This window comes from Sciurus vulgaris, assembly GCF_902686455.1.
Source record: "Sciurus vulgaris genome assembly, chromosome: 14".
Lineage (NCBI taxonomy): Eukaryota > Metazoa > Chordata > Mammalia > Rodentia > Sciuridae > Sciurus > Sciurus vulgaris.
Window position 1 is genome coordinate 28,985,907 of NC_136475.1, and position 18,083 is coordinate 29,003,989.

At 54.2% G+C, this 18,083-nt stretch overlaps 1 protein-coding gene across 6 annotated transcripts in view; it reads right to left on the reverse strand.

Moving 5' to 3' along the window:
• Window positions 1–1,511: 1,511 nt before the first annotated feature.
• Window positions 1,512–18,083, reverse strand: part of SFXN5 (sideroflexin 5) — a 110,938-nt gene continuing 94,366 nt past the window's right edge. For all 6 annotated transcript variants that reach the window (XM_079111460.1, XM_079111459.1, XM_079111456.1 and 3 more), the window contains one exon: window positions 1,512–4,549. In XM_079111460.1, coding sequence (XP_078967586.1) covers window positions 4,472–4,549 — 78 coding nt within the window. In that variant the 3' untranslated portion in view covers window positions 1,512–4,471. The remainder of the gene's footprint in view (window positions 4,550–18,083) is intronic.

Sequence of the window (18,083 nt, forward strand, 5' to 3'; positions counted from 1 at the left end):
ACCCCTTCATAAGGCCTAGGGGACTGCAGTAGGGCCCCAGCTTCTTTCTCAGGCTGAGGAGGTGTCCTTGTCAGGAAGGAGGCAGGGGATGAAGAACAGTTCTCTCCACTGCCCTGAGGGACAGTACTTTTGGGAAAGGTGGGCAAGTAGGGGGAAGAACTGAGACACTTGTTTGAGGGGCTAACCAGTGGCTGGGGATGCGTGAGATGGCAGGAGCAGCAGCAGCCCTGAGGGACTGATGGAGCCTCCATTCTGAAAATGAGGCCAGGTCCCCAGGGCCTCAGGAAAGGGTCACTCATCACAGCTCTAAACTCACAGTATTCTGAATCTTCTTCTAGTCTTTGCCTGAGTGGGAGGAGGGCGGGATGGAGGGCAGAGGAGGCTGCATTCCTGGAGTGTTAATGATCTCCGGGCTGGGCAGGAGCTGAGCCCCTAAACCAGCTTAAAACAACAAACAGCTCCCAGGAGGGATTTGTGTCTGTCCTGAGAGTCAAGGATTTCCGCCCCGGATGATGGGAACTGTGGCCTGTGGGGCTCTTAGCAAAAGAAATTCCCTAGAGACCAGAAGCCCCCTGACCTAGAGGTATCACTTTGAGAACAGATCCCACTCCTTTCCCCGCTCCCTCTGACCTAGGGAGGCCCAGCACCTGGGAGGGGAGGCAGCACCTCCACCCACCCACCCACCCACCTACACACTCTCCAACCATCCAGCAGGCCAGCAAGGTCCCTGTTCTTGGCATTTTGTAGATAAGACTCAGTTACAGAAATGCCTGCACAGAAAAGATGCTCAATAAACATCTGTCAGAATGAATGGGTTAGTAAGGAAGTCACTGGCTAGACATCACAGTCATGCTGGGCCACATTGGGGCTGAACCAGGGACTGTCTGATCTCAACCATGATGGTTCCCCCTACCTCCCCACCCCTCATCAGCTTCTCTCTGCAGGACTGGAAGATTCTTGGAGGTCCCAGGCCAGGCCTCCCTTCCTGGGGACCTCTGAGGGCTGCTTGAAAGAGGAGGAGCCCAGGCTATTAGGAGGCCAAGTCCTGGCCGCAGGGCATCTTGGAGGAGTTATGAAGGAGTTATGAAGGGAGTTGCTAGGGCTGGTATCATGCATGTGACAACTTCTGTGTCTTTGTACTCAGCTCAGACTTCCTCCTCCCTGCAGGCAGACTGGGAATGGTCCCCTCAGCTCCTTCCACTAGCATCTTGGAGCACAGAATCTACTGGAATTCCTAAGGTACTCTAGCTCCTTGGGGTGGGTCCCTGAGTGAGCCCTCCATAGCTACTCTGTGAAGGGGGTCCTTCTGCAGATTTAATGCACCCACTTTTCCCATTTTCCTTCCTCACTTGGACCTTGTCCTTTCCTGTCCCCTTCTCTTTGGGCCTCCCTTGGACCCTGGGTCTTCCTTGGGGGCCTTCCCACACAATCCTCAAGCAGCCCTTCACCCTTTCCCACTCTGTTTCCATACTCCCATGTCTCCCAACGTAATTCACAAAACTACACGCTGATGCTTTAAATCCATCATTTATTGCCCACAGTTCATTAGTATTACATAAATCACATAGGCTGAGAAAATTTCTGAGAAGGTTAAAAAGACACTGTAAAGTCCCCTGGGTGTGCTGAGGCATGTGGGTTGGGGCCTCACTCATACCCACCCAAGGCTGGAAGACCACCTTAGATCTTCCACTGGCTCTTCTCCTCATGAACCCCACACTTCTCCCAGGCCACAGACTCAGAACAGGAAAGTAGCCAGCTCACAATCAGGAAATGAAAAGGGGTCTGGTGGCCATCTCGACATCTTGGGATTTTGCCTTCTGCACTCTCAAATTGCTTTCCAGAAATGGGAGAAGGGTATCCTCAAGCCTGAGGGAATGTTTGAAGTGATAAGAGGGGTTTGGGAAAGGACACCAGAGCTGCAGATGTGCCCTGTATTCCAGCAAAGCTGAGCCAGGTTTACCCAACCCAGCCCACCCCTGAGCCCTCACTCCCCTGGCCTCAGCAGAGTTGGGTATGGGCATGAGCAAAAAGTTTCCCTCTATGGGGTTTTTCAAAGCCAGACCAGGGCTTAGCAGGATGGCCCACTGTCCTCTGTCACCATCACCCTGAGCTATAAGGACCCTTTACCACCACACCCCTATAGGAACATTCCCTTGGCTCACATGGAATTGCATTTGAGAGCTTGATGAAAATCATCCAGATAAAAAGCGTGTAAGTTATGGGAGGCTGAGGCCACAGGGATGGGGCAGGGTGAGGATGGGCAGGGGCAACCAGCACAGGGGAACTGGAAAGGCTTCATCTCTGGCCATACTTCCAGAGGGAGTATGGCTTGGGAGGCAGTTTTGGTCCCCAAGATAAAGTGCATGAGAACAAGACCCTATGACAAGTGGGGGCAGGCTGAGCTTGAAGTGAGCTCTTCAAAAGAGGACCCAAACATGCCAAGCCCCCATCCAGGCCTAGAGACCAGTACAGTGCAGCAGTCATTGGCTGCTCACATTATGACAGGATTGGCTCAAAAGTATTTCCCCCTTCAACACCATGGCCCCCTCTCCCATGCTACTTTGCCCTCGCTGCTCTTTTATGTCTTCTCCCTTTCCTGAAGAGCAGGGGGTGGGATGCTCCTCAGGAGAGTGGTGGGCCCTCAGGACAACATCCTGCAGAGCAAGCTGCTGGTCACCAGGGGCTGGCTGAGGGGCAAAGGCACCGTGGCTTCTGGGTGGGAACCCACCGTCAGTATCCACGGAAGACCCCCTTCATCACAGATATACCTGCCCTAAGTTGCTGAGAGGCCATCTGTGGCCACACTCTTGTGCCTTGCAGAGGCTCTAGCCCAGATTCCTCCCAAGGTGGAGTCACCAGGAGAGGGAGGCCCAGAGGCTGCATGTCAAGAGCTTCTATCATTGTGGGGGTCAGGCGAGGGGCACATTGAAGCCAGTGTTTCCCCTTCCTTTGGGCCTTTCAGACAAGGAGTTACCCTGCTTACCCCGCACCCAGGTCCTGCTTCCCACTATAGAACTCTCTCCTTGTCCTTGTCCTGCAGAGGAAAGGGAGATGGGAGCTAGCAGGTAGGGGCCTCTGAGGCTGCAGAGCTGAGGGGTGGCATGTAAGTGTGGCCCACCCCACAGGCCCAGGCATCCACACTTTCTCCTCCTCCAGAACGGCCAAGTTTTGGGCAAAGGTTCAAGTGCTTCCAGGATGTGGGGTCACACACAGAAAGGCAAGGTCTGATTTCTGGGGCCAACTGCTAGCCATTCCAAGGGGGCTGCCCCTTTCCCAGTCAAGTGTCCACACTGGGCATGTGCCCAGGATGACCAGCACCTGAGCAGGACAGGAAAAGACAAGCTGGAAGAGTGATGGGAACCCCTTGATCCAGTCTTCTGCTTCTGGGCCAGGAGGGGAGGCCAAGGGAAAGGAGTGATTGCCCAGTCACCGGCCCATTGGTGCCAGAGCTGGGCCCCACCATTCCTGGGTGGATGCTGAGATAGCTCCCAGGGATCTGGCTTTGGCGTTCTCAGGCACAAGACCCTCCTACTCAGGAAGCGGTGGAATGTTGCAGGCAGCATCAATGGCTGGAGATTCCCTGGACAACAGGTGGACCAGTTCCAGCCCATCCTCAGCCCCAGCATGTGCTTGCAAGAGGATCCTTCTGCAGAGGCCAGTGCAGGGGCACGGTCCCTGCACTGGAAGCATCATTCCTTCTTGGGGTTTTCTGCTTGGAGCTGGGGTCCTTGCAGGGGACTGGAATCAGTGAGAGCTCCATGAGGGTTGACCCTAGTCCCAGCATCACTGGGCATTTGGCAGAGGAATTGGCTCTGCAGCCATGAATGAATAAGAGCTGACCACTATCAGAGCCTGCTGCCCAAAGAATCTTCCAGAGGCCTCCAGTGCCCCTGGACTCCCTGGGTCCTGTCCTGAGGAGCTTTAACACGGCTAGTTCATCCTGTCGGGTAAAGACCACCTCCTCTTCCTCCCCATCTCCAGCCTAAGGAGCCATCTGGCCTGGCCACTCTAAATCTAGCAGCCCAGCTACCACCCCACCCAGTTCCTAGGCTCCCATCGTTTGTTCACGTGCCACTTCTGGTCACCTGCAACCAAGGCTCAGACTTAATTCTGATAAAAAAGAAAAAGAAAAAATAAATCAAAGTATAAAAGGATCCTAATTCTACCCCATGGGCACTCTGCAGTTTTCCAGTTTCATACATAATTGTGCTGAGTGGAGTTTTGATAACCCCACGTAAGGCCCAGAAATGCACTTGATTCTTTTGTGTAGGAAATGTGTCAGAATTCCTCTCCCCTAGGTTAAAATGTGAATGGATTAGTCTCCCTACCACGTGGGCTGAGTGCTCCCCCAGGTGGCCTGGGACTGTGGGGTCCATCTGCCCTCCCTGTGGGTGCAGCCCATGAGACTCCTTCTCTGCCCCCAACTCCCCGGCCTGGACAATGCTCTGTCCCCAGGCCGGCCGGCCACCACTCACAGCCCCTTGTTATATACCACCGTCCGGCTGCTTGTGGCCCGGGCAATCTCAGGCTCTAACTGGGATGTTTCGATCTGAGGAGAGAGAACAGAAAGAACAAGAGTGCAGAGACTGGGAAGGGCAAGGGGGAGCTGGGGTGGCAGTTAGGACCACGCTGGTGCCCCCCGACCCTGGGCCCTCGTGTCCTGCCTGCTGACACATCTCCCCTCTCTGTAGTCCTGCCACCACGGGGCTCACATAGTCCTTCCAGCTCAGGTCTGGCCTCTTCCTTCTCATTATATGTCCATGTGGCAAAACATCCCATACCCTGGCCTCTGAGTTCTGGGTCTCCCTCATCTCCAAGTCCCTCACACTGCGAACAACTATTCTCAGGGTGTCACCTGGGCCTGCTCACCTAGGGCTGTTCCACTCAGACTCCTCAAATCCAAACCCTGCCCTCTCAGCCTCATGTTCTCCTACCCTGGTGGTATCCCACCCATTCCTGCTCCTCTCTGCTTTTAGACAATAGAGGTGGCAGGCCCAGACTCCCCACCTCCCGGTCTTCACATCCTTCCCTACAACCTGGACACCAGGACACATCATTTCAGCTACCCTCTAGACCAAGTGCCCTTCCTGTCCTGACTGGTGGAGGCTCCTAACCATGTACCCACTTGGACCTGACCTCCTAATGGAAACCACTCAAAACTCACCATCCCTGAGTTTGGTTGGACCATCAGAGCAGCTGGCAACAGCACCCAGTCGCCATTGCTTGGTCACCTCCCTCTCCCACAGAGGAAACCTCAGCCCTTCTCTGCTTTCCTTGACCATCCCATCCTCAGATCCTCACTCCTGAGTTGATGAGTCTTCTAACTCAGGGAAAGGTCAAAGGCACCAGAGGGGAACCACTCAGCCCTCCCCAGTCAAAGCCACAGCTTTCCAGTGTCCCAGCCATTCTGGTCCCCAGAGGCAGAACCCCACCTGGCACCACCTCCCTCCTGCCCCTGAGGCAGCTCGGTCCTGGCGTCCTCTGTCTTTCCCACCTTGGCTGTCTGCGGACTCCTGCCTATTTGTGTCTCCACACGAGACAAGAACCCTCCCTCCAGGAAAGCGCTCCTTCCACAGGGCAGGCCACTGCTGTCTGGGCTCTCTCTTCCCAGGCAACCCATGTGCCTGAAGAACTGCCTACACCAGTGGGAGCTGCCTCCTCCCCGCCCACTGACTCTCCAACCCAGTGAATCTGGCTTCTGTTCATCATCCTCCACAAAATCTCCCTCTCCATGGTCACTTTAGCCCTCACTGCACGACATCCACTGACTGCTTCTCAGGGTCTTTGGGTCTCAGTGTGGCTAGGTGCCCTGGGTGACTCCCACTTCTGAGGTATCTCCAGCCAAAGTCCTCCCCAGAGCAACAGCCCCACAGCTGCCTACCTGTCTGCCTGCTTGAACTTTCTATGGACATATCAAAGGCACATGAACTCAACCCATTTAAAATGGAACTGAGGCCAGTAATCCTAGAGACTCTGGAGGCTGAGTCAGGAGGATTGCAAGTTCGAAGCCAGCCTCAGCAACTTAGCAAGGCCCTGAAGAACTCAGTGAGACCCTCAAAATAAAAATAAACAAGGGCTGGGGAGGGGCTGGGGAGATAGCTCAGTCGATAGAGTGCTTGCCTTGTAAGCACAAGGCCCTGGGTTCAATCCTCAGCACCCCCCCCCCCCCCAAAAAAAAAAAAAAGGGCTGGGGATGTGGCTCAGTGGTTAAGTACTCTTGAGTTCAATCCCAAGTACCAATAAATAAATAAATACATAAATAATAAATAAACAAATAAATAAATAAAATGGAACCAAGTCTACCATTTCCCTGGGCCTGTCCTAGTTCCCCATCTCTGGTAATAGCACCACCATCTAATGGTGATCTGGACAAAGACCCTGGGGCCTCCTAGCCTTCTCTTTCCTTCCCTTCCCCAGATGTCCATGTCAGTCCACCACACCATAGCCAGTGGACACTTTCTATAGCTCAGATGTGTTGATGCCTCTTCACCATGAGATGACTCAATGACTCCCACTTCCTTCTGGGGAGCAAATCCTGACTCCTGCACCACCCAGCCCCTGTCCTACCCCTCAACACTCTTCCCCTTGAACTGGAGACATGGGACATGTGTACTTATTTGGGTTCTGTGGATACACTGGGCTGTTCCCCCACTGTGCCTCATCTTTGCTTGAGCTGTCCCCTCTGCCACAGCTGCCCTCCTGCCTCTACTCCCACCTCCACTCCATTTCTCCCCATCTCAGTCAACTCTGATGGCTCAGATGTAGACCCCAGCCCCCTGCAGTTCTTATATCCAAGTGACATCACGTTATTGGGGGCTGTTTCCTCTTCCCACACCCCTTCACATCAGGTCACAGCTCCCGAGGCAGCAGACAGACATAGAGGTCACCCCAAGGCCTAGCACTGTGCTGGTGCCCCTAAGTGTTGAATAAAAGGGGGAAACAGGCCCTGGGAGGATGGGGTGGCTGGAGATGCCACAGCATCCAGATGTTGGTTTTCAGCTCCAGGCACTTGAACCAGTGGAGACACTGGCGCCTCCTGCCTGAGGAGGGTCAGGGAGGAAGGTGCTCCCTCAGTGAGGAGGTCCCAGCCTGAATCTGCCCTGGGAAGGGTTACATGGGCGTCAGGTTTGTGACATGGCTCAGCTGAACTTGGATCTAGGCACCTACTGTATGTCAAGACATAGCAACCCTGGGAGAGAGGCAGAAGGTGGCACAGACTAGCTTGGCCTTCAAAGACTCAGTCCAACCCAGGCTGTGTAGGTCAGGGACCAGGTGAGAGGGAGTTTGGTGAGGACTGGAGCTGGTGGGCATAGTGGGGTTCCTGGAGAGGGAGGACCCTTCCCCTGTAGCCTTGATACACCAATAACCAGGCTCTGGCTACTGGAGATGGCCAAACAGACAAGAGCTAGGCTCAAGACCAACCCTGGCCCCCACCCCTCTCCTCAAACCACCTTCTCCTTCCCCACCCTTGCCAGCGCCCAAGTCTCCTCCACCCTAAGTCCCCTCCACCCCGCCAGCTCCCCTCGTCCCCATGCTGCCACTGACACAATGCACAGCGCCCACGCTTAAAAATCTAAATGCTTTTGAAAATGTTTAACCTAGTTAGACAAATTAGCAAAAATTTGTGCAAAACAATTTAGGTATTTAAAATATTCAATGTTTTTAAAAAACTGGAAAACTGTTCTTAGCTTTCAGCTGCAAAAACCAACAAAATATAACATCCCAGCAATCTTACCATGAGGTGTAACATAACCCTTCGGGAAAGCTGTTAAACAGCTACTGAGGCATCCTGGGAAATAGCACTTCATTTATTCAAATGCACATATGTCAGGCTTTTGCACCATATGTCATTCCAAGCTATTTACAGTAATAATTAAATCTTAATCAACGTTTAACCTCTGTAAAATGTTTGAAGAATCCTAATCACCCTTCAGACTGCACTAATGAAGGAGAAATATATAAACATAAAAGGAAAATGATGCATAGATATCACACTGGAAAGAACAGTAATTGCAAAATTGTATTTCTTTTAAATATAATCAGTAAATGATGTAAAGTAAGCCAAGGAGTATTTTAAGTTAAGACATCTTGGATGTCAGAGGTGTGAGCAGCTAATTTTGTTCTGCTACCCATAACAGATGTAGCATATTTTATTTTAGTGCCATTATTAGCAACTTCCCATGCCGGCTTTCACTGAAGCACTGAGGCCCGCATTAAAATCAGAGAGGCTGCTCACGGCGGTGGAGGACCACGGCCCAGGGCCACGGCCCTCGGTGCTCACTCCCCGGAGCACGCAGACCCAGGGAGACTAAGGCCTTCCCCTGCCAGCACCCCAGGCTCCCCTGAGACCCCTCGGAGCTGAGGGCAGCAGGTAGGAGGGACGCACGGGGGAGAGGGGAGACGCAGGCAGTGGGAAGGCTCCTGGGGAGGTGGCTGAGGCACCCAGGAGCAGGGGTTGGGGATAGAGTTGCCATATTAGGCTTTCTCTCATTCCAACTCAGTCTGCTCTCAAGTCAGCAGATGTTTATGGCCACTGACTCGCTGGCCCCCTGGCTGGGCACATAGAGACAGACGAGACCAGCCTGTGTCCTTGAGAAGCTCAAAGTCTAGGGGAGGAGTCAGACAGTGAACGCAGATGGATTCCAGAGACACAAGCAAAGTGCCATGGAAACTGGGGAGGGGCTGGGGGTTATGACTGATGAAGGAACAAGGAAGGAAGACTTCTCAGAGGAAGTGAAGAGAGGGTTTTGATAAGAGAGGCTAGGCAAAGCTTGCGAGGTGAAGGGAGAAGCATTAGCTGGCCAGCATGGGATGCTAGGGCCGGGGAGCAATGTCGGATGTGGTGGAAATGTGGCAGGAAGTGGAGGTGGGGTGAGGACAAGCAGAATCTCGTATGCAACATGAAGGTGCCAACCTTTTATCTGAAAGCCATAGGGAGCCATGGGAGGATTTTGATCAGGGACGGGCCATAACCTCACCTATTTTAGAAAGGCCCCTCTGGTGGTGGTGGTGGTGTGGAGGATGGACCAGGGGGGTAAGTGAGGGGGCAGGGAAGCCTCCCAGGGAGCAGCTGTCAGAATCAAAGAGGTGCTAGGTCCTGCCTTATGACGCTGCCAGTGGGGGCAGACAGGAGGGCGTGCCGAGGATCCTTCTGAAGATGAAATCCATAGGAGTTGATGACCAATTCCATGTGGGGGTGAGAGGGAGGTGTTGAGGATGACTGTGCGTTGGATGACTCCTAATTCTAGCTCAGGAGCTGGGGTGGCTGGCGATGCCATTCTCAGAGGCAGGGAATATGGGAGGGGGCTGGGGCTGGGAAGGGGGTGGTAAGCTCAGGGTAGCCAATGCTGAGTCGGGGGCGCCTGTGAGTTTCCCAGGTGGAGAGGCCTGGTAGGCAGATGGGTCCAGGGTTCTGGGGCGATGGGCAGGAGAGAGAGCCCGGATGTGTGAGCACAGCCAGAGCCTCCAGAGTGGAGGAGCTTGCCCAGGAGAGCAGATGGAGGGGCGGGTGCCAGGGCCTGGGGAACAGGCACATTTGAGGGGCGGGTGAAGGGAACAAGCCTATGATGGCGGCCTTGGGGGACCAGCCTGAGAAGCGGAAGCCGTGACAGAGGGTGCCCAGACGTGGAGCAGCCATGGACACCAAGCACACAGTTTTTTGAAAGTGGTCCCCAGGAGAGCCAAGAGGCCTTGATCTTGGCAACTAGGTGATGGTGATTGCCTAGGTCCAGATTTCCCACCCCCCGCCTCAGTGCAGACCTTGGGAACAGCCTCACTTGCATCTCACATTGGCTAGGCACCTTCCAGCTCCCTGGCCATGACTGGGTGCGAGGCCACTGGATACCATCTTCAGGGCCCGTGGGTGTTGGGATCACAGGGGTCCTTACCACTGGGCTCACTGGGAGAAGAGGGGGCAGGGTCCTATGTGCTGGCCACTTGAGCAGACCTGCCATTTCTTCCCCTCACCAATAATCAAGTGCACCCTAGGAAGTCCCCTCTATGGGTACGTGGGGGTCCAGTCTTCTCCAAGGAAATCACATCTGGGGCCTGCCAGGGAGTGGCCTTTGGGCAGGCAATTGTGGATGTGGTTCAGGGACTGTGGCTGCCTCCTGCTGTGTTGGCCAGCTCCAGGCCTGGAGGCAGGAGACCCTCTAGGGGACCCTGCCACTGGGAGGGACTAAGGGGGAAGAAGCAAAAGTCAGCTGTGTGTGCCACACTAGTAGCAGAAGAAATGGTGTAGTGGCCGCGGTGAACATGCCAAGTCTCAGCGAGAGGAAGGGATGTAGCCAGGAGGGACCCCCAGTGTTGGGCCGAGAACATAGGGACTTGGTTGGGACCATAAACAAGCTCTGAGGGGCCTCCTGTGGGGAGATGATGAGGAGAAAGGAGGCCAGCAAGCAGCAACTACAGGGAGAAGGGGCCACAGCCCCAGGTGCAGCTGAAACCAGGCAGGAACCTTTTCCAGGCACCTGAGAGCCAGGTGGCAGCTGGAGGGCAGGATGCCTGGGTTGAGGAGCCAGAGTCCCAGAGCGGGGGGCTGTAGGGGCCACTGAGAAAGCTGGCATTCCCAAACAGCACTGGCTGATGGTACCGCAGCCCCAGATCTGAGGATGCCAGGAATGTGCCAGGCCTGCCATGAGATAAGCAGTGTTGCCTACTAGTCCTGCCTGACCAGGCTGAGCCTGAACGTTGGCTCCCACACAGGCTCTGTGGGGTGCGCCCTTCCCACCTGCCTGTATCAGAGCACCAATTCCATTGTGCAGGCCCAGCTCAGACCCTGCTGCCCCTCCCCGGGTGCCAAGCACTATGTCCGATCTCCAGAGCCTCCCCTGAGCACCCCAAGGCCCAGCTGGCTCCAGAGCCCCTAGAGCAGCCACATGGCCTTCCTTTGTGGCCTGGGAAGGGTTAACCTTGAGCTATTTCCCTCTGTCTCCAGGCTCATTGTGGGTGGGGGCCAGAGTGAGGAATGCGTTTGGGGCCACCTCTGCCTTCCAGCCGGGGAGCACACACCTGCAGCCAGGGCCAGTGGATAGTTTACATATTTGAACCTGGAGCTAAGGTGCGGAGACATAAACAGGAAACTGGATCCCCCAGCCTGTGCCCCATTCTCAGGGGCTTTTACCTACTACAAAGCACTGGCTCCTCCTGGCCTTTCTTCTGCTGACTCCTCTGCCTCCCTTTCAAAGACTAAGGGCAGGGGGTGGGGCATTCAGCCTGACCTTGTGACACAGCTCAGAGCCACTTCCTGAGCTTGGCCAGAGGTCTGAGCCTCTGAGGGTCCACAGGTGGTAGCAACATTGACACAGGGTCCCAAGGCCCAGGTGGGCATGTGGCTGCCCCTGCATGCCTAAGGCCTCTGCCAGACTTGAAGTGGACCCCGTGACCAGTAGGCAGCCGCATCCACCCTTTCTCACCAGGGCTGGGTAGGTCTCACGTGCTCGCTCTCTCTCACACGCACACACACACACACACGACACATGCACGTTCTACCCTTTTGGGTGCAGCTGGAAGGTGAGGTGTTACACTGGAGCTGGGTAAGAGCTGAGGCCTGAACCTGGGTTCCTGAACCCTTGGGTCAGGCCTTTGGTACTGGTTCTGGGCTCCCACTGCCTTCTCAATGAAGGTCACACTCCTTGGCTGGACACTCAGGCCTTCTGGGTCTTTCTCCAGGTTCCTCACTCATTACCTACTTTCCATTTCCTGTATATTTGAGATCTGAGTCCAAGTTGTATCCTCTTCCTCCAAGACTACCTCCTCCTGGAAGCCTCCCCTGATTTTCTCAGACCAAATCCATTGCTTCTGCCTCTGTGCCCCTGGCACTTATTGTGATCTCCATCACATCCCTGTAGAAGAACTGGTGTGAATACAGCCACCCCACCTCACTCCACTGAGTGCCATTTAAGGCTATTCAGTGTCCCGGTGCCTGGTGCACAGTTTGGTCTTCAATAAGAGCTGAATCGAACTGAACCGAAATGCGAATGGAGGAGGCTCATGTTCAACCTTTCCATCTCCCCTGTGCTTTGTGGACCCAGAAAATGCTCAAAGCCCCATCTCCATTTTGGAGCTTTGCACTATTCCTGGGTGCCCTCTGGTGGACCAAACTCACAGTCCTTCTCTGTCCTCTATTTTCTCAATCTGGAGGCCTCAGTTTCCCCACATGCACAGTGGGAAGATTTTCTATCTCCGGGGACTAGTAAGACAATGATATCTAGAAATAGATGGGAGAGGCGTTGAAGGCTTAGAAAACCCATATGATGCTATGTAATGAAGGCAGGATCTGTGGTCATCCCAGCACCCAGGCCCTGCCCGGCCGGTCCCTGTCCTGCTCATCCAGCTCACAGGCCTGAGCTCTTGCTGTGGGCCAGGCACGCTCGAGACCCTGTGCACCTCTCATTGCTTTTAATCTCAGTGGGACCTTTGTGCAACCAAGCCTCTTTTCTGTTCTAAATTCAGTGAGGTGTTCTAGAAGGTCCTGGAAGGGAGATCTGGGAGGGACAGGCCAAGAGGTGGCCTTGCAGAGGCCTGTTTTAAGAGTGTGCATGTTCATGGGTGTGCGCCTGTGTGGGCCTGTGTGCACGCGGGTTTAGGATGGGTGTGGGGAACAGGCAACATGACAGGTGGCGTTGGCGTTCCTGGGCTCCAAGCGGCTTTGCCATCCCCATTCGTCCCTCCTGGGGGGTCCTGTGGGTAAACTCCAAGAAAGCAGCGGGCGCAGGGATGCGGCAGATTTCTGACGGCAAAAATAGCCTGCTTCGGAGTTCAGTAGGGACTGATTAAACCAGTAAATGAGAAAAACCCCAAACAAACATCTCCAAGCAAAGTAGGAGATGGATTGGAGACTGGAGGGGAGGAGGCCCCTGCTCTGAGGACAGTGAAAGTGGTGTGGACTCTGGAGGGACAGGATGCCCCCTAGACATAGTCTCTGGCCTTTCTATCAGCCCTGGAAGAGTCAGAGAACAGAGAACTAACAAAGTCAGGTGAACCCAGATGAGCCATGTTCTGTATTAGGTGTTGATCGAGGGCACCAGTTCTGAGCCTAAGGGACACCCTAGGAGCCAAGGAGGGAAAGAGGTCTGTTGTCCTGAAGCAGGAGATGGTACCAGAATCTGCACATGTGAGGTGAGACAGATGCTGGTGGGGCACACCAAGGGACTTTCCTGGGGAGGGCTATTTCTGGAACAGTCTGAACATGTACCTAAGCTGGTTTTCAACTCTTCCCCACTCTTGGTGAGGGGTTTGAATGCTTTCTCAGATAAAGGAGAACATGCTGAGGGGCAGGGACTGACTTCTGGTGGGTCACAACTGCCTGGCCAAGTTGGTTCATCAAAACCACCATTATCCTTAGGACTGGTGAGGGAGTGGAGAATGGGGATTCTGGGACCCACTAGAGGAATCCACATTCTTTCCCTGTGCGGGGGGGGGGGGGGGGGGCATACCTCATTCTTTCTCTTTCTCTCTCTCTCTCTTTTTTTTTTTTTTGTACCGGGAATTGAACCCAGGAGTGCTTAACCACTGAGCTACATCCCCAGCCCTTTTTAAAATATCTATTTAGAGACAGAATCTTGCTGAGTTGCTTAGGGCATCGCTGTTGCTGAGGCTGGCCTTGAACTCGTGATCCTCCTGCCTGTCTCCCAAGCTGCTGGAATGACAGGTGTGTGCCACTGTACCCGGCTACCTCTTCGTTTCTTGAGGCACAAAACTCTAAGGATGGCAGGAAGGAGTCAAGGAAGGGCATGGGAGGTGTGGCTGAGCTTGACCCTTGGGTTCCTCATCTCCAGTATGGCTGTGGCCTCTAAGAGCCACCTGCCGAGGCCAGGGTACAACATGGCGTGTGAATGGTGCTGTGGACATGGAGAGAGCTTTGGTTTTCCTAACAGTGTGCCACCTAGTCCAGGGACGCTCTGGAGCTGAGGAGGAGGGTTTGACTGAGAGGGAGGGGGTCTGGGGTTGGCAGGGCCGCCTGGGCGGCTCAGAGCAGGAAGCCCTGAGGGGCTCTTATGTCTTTTCTCCCAGCCAAGGTGTTCAGCAGAAGAGCAGGGGGCAGGGTAGGGAGGGGTGTCCTCTACTGAGGTGTCAGGGAAGGCCAGAGGCCAGGAGCCGACAAAAGACAAGCCAACCAACAGGGGCAGTGCAAACAGGCCAAACAGGAAACAATCCTGGCTGGTGAACCTGACTCCTCGTCCCTCTAGGCTCCTGTGACAAGCAGTCTCAGCCCAGAGCCCACCCCATCTTTTCTCTCTGGCCTGGCCCCTGCAGTGGCCAGAAGGAGAGGAGCAGAGTGAGGACCCAGGGGACCACAGGTTACATCCATGCAGGGCTAAGGCCCTGCCTGTTCACTACTTGGCACAGTTCAGGAGTGACCCCAGAGGGTGGCTCAGAGGATACACCCATGCTACAAGTCTGGCACCGGACTTCAGGTCACACAGCTGCCATTGTTCTCTTGACTCTGGTACGGGGGCCCTGTCTCGTGTTTTCACTTCCAAAATTCTGTGGGGTAAAGCCAGGAAGAAACTTAGTTCCAACACCTCATCTTACAGTTGGGGAGACTGAGGTCTCTGAGGTTAAGAGTCAGGCCATTCAGAAGGTGAAGGCTGACAGAGGCCAGTCAGTGGGGCAGAGGACAGGCCTGGGGACACAGGTTGGCCCCTAACCCAATACCACCTAGGGACAGGGCCAAGCCCCTGGCCACCCCCGACTCCCCACGCCTCTCTCATCCCCAGACAGGCCCTACCTTCTTCTGTGGACACATTTCAACCTCACCAAATCAGCTAATTATTGACAGTTGGTGAAGAGGAGATTTCACTTTTTCCTCCTGTTAAACTGCTCCTAATTAGTTCCCTGTCACCACGCTGGCTCGCCCGCCCGCCGCCGCCCGTTCACAGTGCCTCATTAACCTTTCGCTCCTCTCCTGCAGCCTGCCAACAAGATGAAGACAAAAACAGATTGTGGAACAATGGCTCCGGCTTGTATGTGCAGCCCCGTCCCCCAGCCCCAGAGCTCCCGGGGGGAGCCGTGAGGGAAAGAGAGGGGACTGGGGTGGGAGGAGAGCCCGAGAGGAATCAGGGAAGGGAGAAAGAGGCACAAAGAAGGATAGAGGCAGAAACGGGCAGGGACAGGAGAGGAGGCCTTGGCCAAGGTGCTGCTTCTCTCTCTCAGGAGACATGAGGTTCATTAAGGGGACTGGAAGCACTCCCAGGTAGGGAACACCGGCTGTCAGGGTTGGAGGGACTTTTACCATCACTTGGTCCAGCCTCCCATGGCAGTCAAGCCCTTGGGCCCAGAGACTGACCCTGGAACTCTCCCTCCAGGGAACCGAGGCACCAGTATACGTGGGGTGGGAGGCAGGATAGAGGTGACCATGTTTACTTGGAACTCAGAGTTCCCATCTCCAGAGAGGGCAGGGCCAGGAAGGTACCAGAAATCAGGCCCCAACTGGACCTAGGTAGGCCCCTACCACCCACATGCCCTGGTGCAGCCTCTGCCTTGTTTTTATCGTAGCCACACTCCCCCCAACATCTGTGATTTAACTGTATTTTTGGTTCCACCACCAGAATGGACACTCCCGAAGACCAGGAATCACTATGTGACCATCCCGGTTACAGAAAGGGAAAGCACCTCGGCCTGCAGGGGTACTGAATGGGTTTTGGGCGCTGAGGGCCTACCCATGCCTGGGAGACAGCCTGGCCGAGCAATTCTTGGCAACGTTCCACTGTGGCCTCAATCTCCAGGTCACAGGGCCTATCAGGGCAGACTCCACGCTCCTTTCAAGGACAATAGGGCTAAAGCCCAGCAGGAAGGCCAGATCACATCCTCCAGTTCTCACACTCAAGTTCTAAGGAGGTTTCTGGTCCCACCTGTTTGTCCCCAACCCTTCCCACGACTTTGTCAGCTCTGGGTCAGAAAACAAAGCTGCGCCCTCCAGAAGGTTCCTGTGAAAATGGACACCACCTCCCTGCAAAGGGTCGGGGGCCTAGGGGGAAGACACTGGAATGTTCCTGCTGATTAATTAGTGGCAAGTGGTCTGGGGCACACACTTGGCCTCCTCTATGATGAGACTTGGCCTCCTCTTTTTAGATGAGGTGTGGGCAGGCTGGGAAGGCTAGGGGATCCTGCCTGGATACAAAGACAGCTCCATTATTACCAAAGTGCACCTTGGGCTAAGTACTTAACCTTAATATACTTCAGTTTCCTCATTTGCAAACAAGGAATATAGGATCCTACCTTGTAGAATGGTCATGTTCTGGACCTTCAAGTTCCCCCACCATGACCAACTAGGCCCCTCTACTCACTGGACCCAGGGACTCCTTGGAGGCCACACCTTCCCTCCTGGGGCCAAGAGCAATCCCTTACCATTACTGCTCTCTCGTCAACTCCCAACCTCCATCTCACAGAACACCCAGTACTGATCTCCCAGAGTTGCCCATCCCTGAGCTCATTTCTCTGAACAAAGAAAGAAAATCGACTATCATTTTGCCTCCTGACTTCAGTGCCTAGCTCCGTCACACAGTCGCTAGGTCTGCTCTGCTCCTTCCAGGCCCCTCTGCCATAGCTCACTCTGCACAGAGCCCCCACTTCCAAGTCCTCAGAGCCCAGGTTCTACTCCACCTGGGCTCTCTTGCTGCTCCTCCCCTTTCTCGATGACATTTCTTCCTTGCACAGTGACCTCACCCTCTCCCAGGTTTTGATTACCCCCAAGCACAGAAGGTTCCAGAACTCCAGCCAAATCTCTCCCCAGAGTATAGATGCACACATCTATCTGTCTAGGCAACATCCCTGGATATTCAATAATACTTTGAACTTGAAGAGCATTACGAGGACTTAATACAATAAGGCACAGAGTTCCCAGCATGCTGCCTCCTTTAGGAGATGTTTGGTAAAGGTAGCTATCATTACTATTTGCAATTTGACCCTCAGTGCTATTTTATTTAATAGGCAGAAATACTAATTCAAAAAGAGCAGACAAAACTCTCTCCCAGGAATTGAAGTGGGGATTGAAGTTCTTTCCTCAACCCCTGGGGCTGGTGAATTAGAAACCACACCGATCACTACAGATAGGCCATCCTAGGAACCAGTTCCTAAACCCGATCTCCAAGTCCCCTAATTAATTAATTAGTGTTTGAGCTATTACTTTTGTTGACAGCCTTGGTGGCTTTTGGCAAGGTTGGGTCAGCCCAAGCAAGTTCAGACTTATTATGGCAAATCCCACTGGCTTCTGGGATATGGGATGTGATCCCTGCATGGTAGAAGAAGCACCTCGTTAGCATTAATTGGGAGGATGACTGGGAGAATGAGGTCCTCTCAGCCATTGGTTGATGGCCTTGGTGCCATAGGTAGGTCACAGAAAGACTTCAGAACACCTCATGATGCCCAGGACAGCCTGCATCCTGCTGGAGGCAATGTAGCCATCCTTCCCCAGAGGACAGAGACCTATTATGTGGGGATGATATTCTTCCCAATCTAGAAAAAGAGACTTGAGTTGACATAAGATGACTCTGGTTAGACACACAGAAGAACTGACTTCGGTGCTTATTTGAGTAGGCATGGGAGACAGTGGAGTCCAGGCTTTGCCCTGGAGCCTCTGGAGGGCCAGAACGGCTGCCTTTGGATCGCCTCTCTGCACCAGGAGCATGGACCTCCAGGGTTTCCTCTTATGTCAGCACCTGGCTTCTCTGACCTTGGGCTCCCCCTGTGGCTGCTCTGAGCCTCCATTTCCCAGTAGTAAACTGGGTGACCTTGAAATCCACCTATCTGGGATGGTCTCTGATTGCTGCTGGGGGTTTCCCTGCCCTGGACCCTCTCCATGCAGACAGGCAGAGCTTTTACCGCTCCAGATGCTCAGAGAACGGTGGTGTGGTGCTACAGGCACACAGAGGCCTCAGGTCCCTACCTAGAACCTTGGGCTCAGGCTGACCACACAGAGCCATGCGGAGACGTTAGGCAATCCAGGCCCAGACTCTTGGGGACATGGATGTCAGGGATGTTCCCTTCTGTCCTCAGAACATCTAGGCAACCTAGAGTCCTCAACTCCATTGGGAGTCACAATGTCCCTGTCCCCACAATAAAGCTGAGCCCTTCAGGCCTGA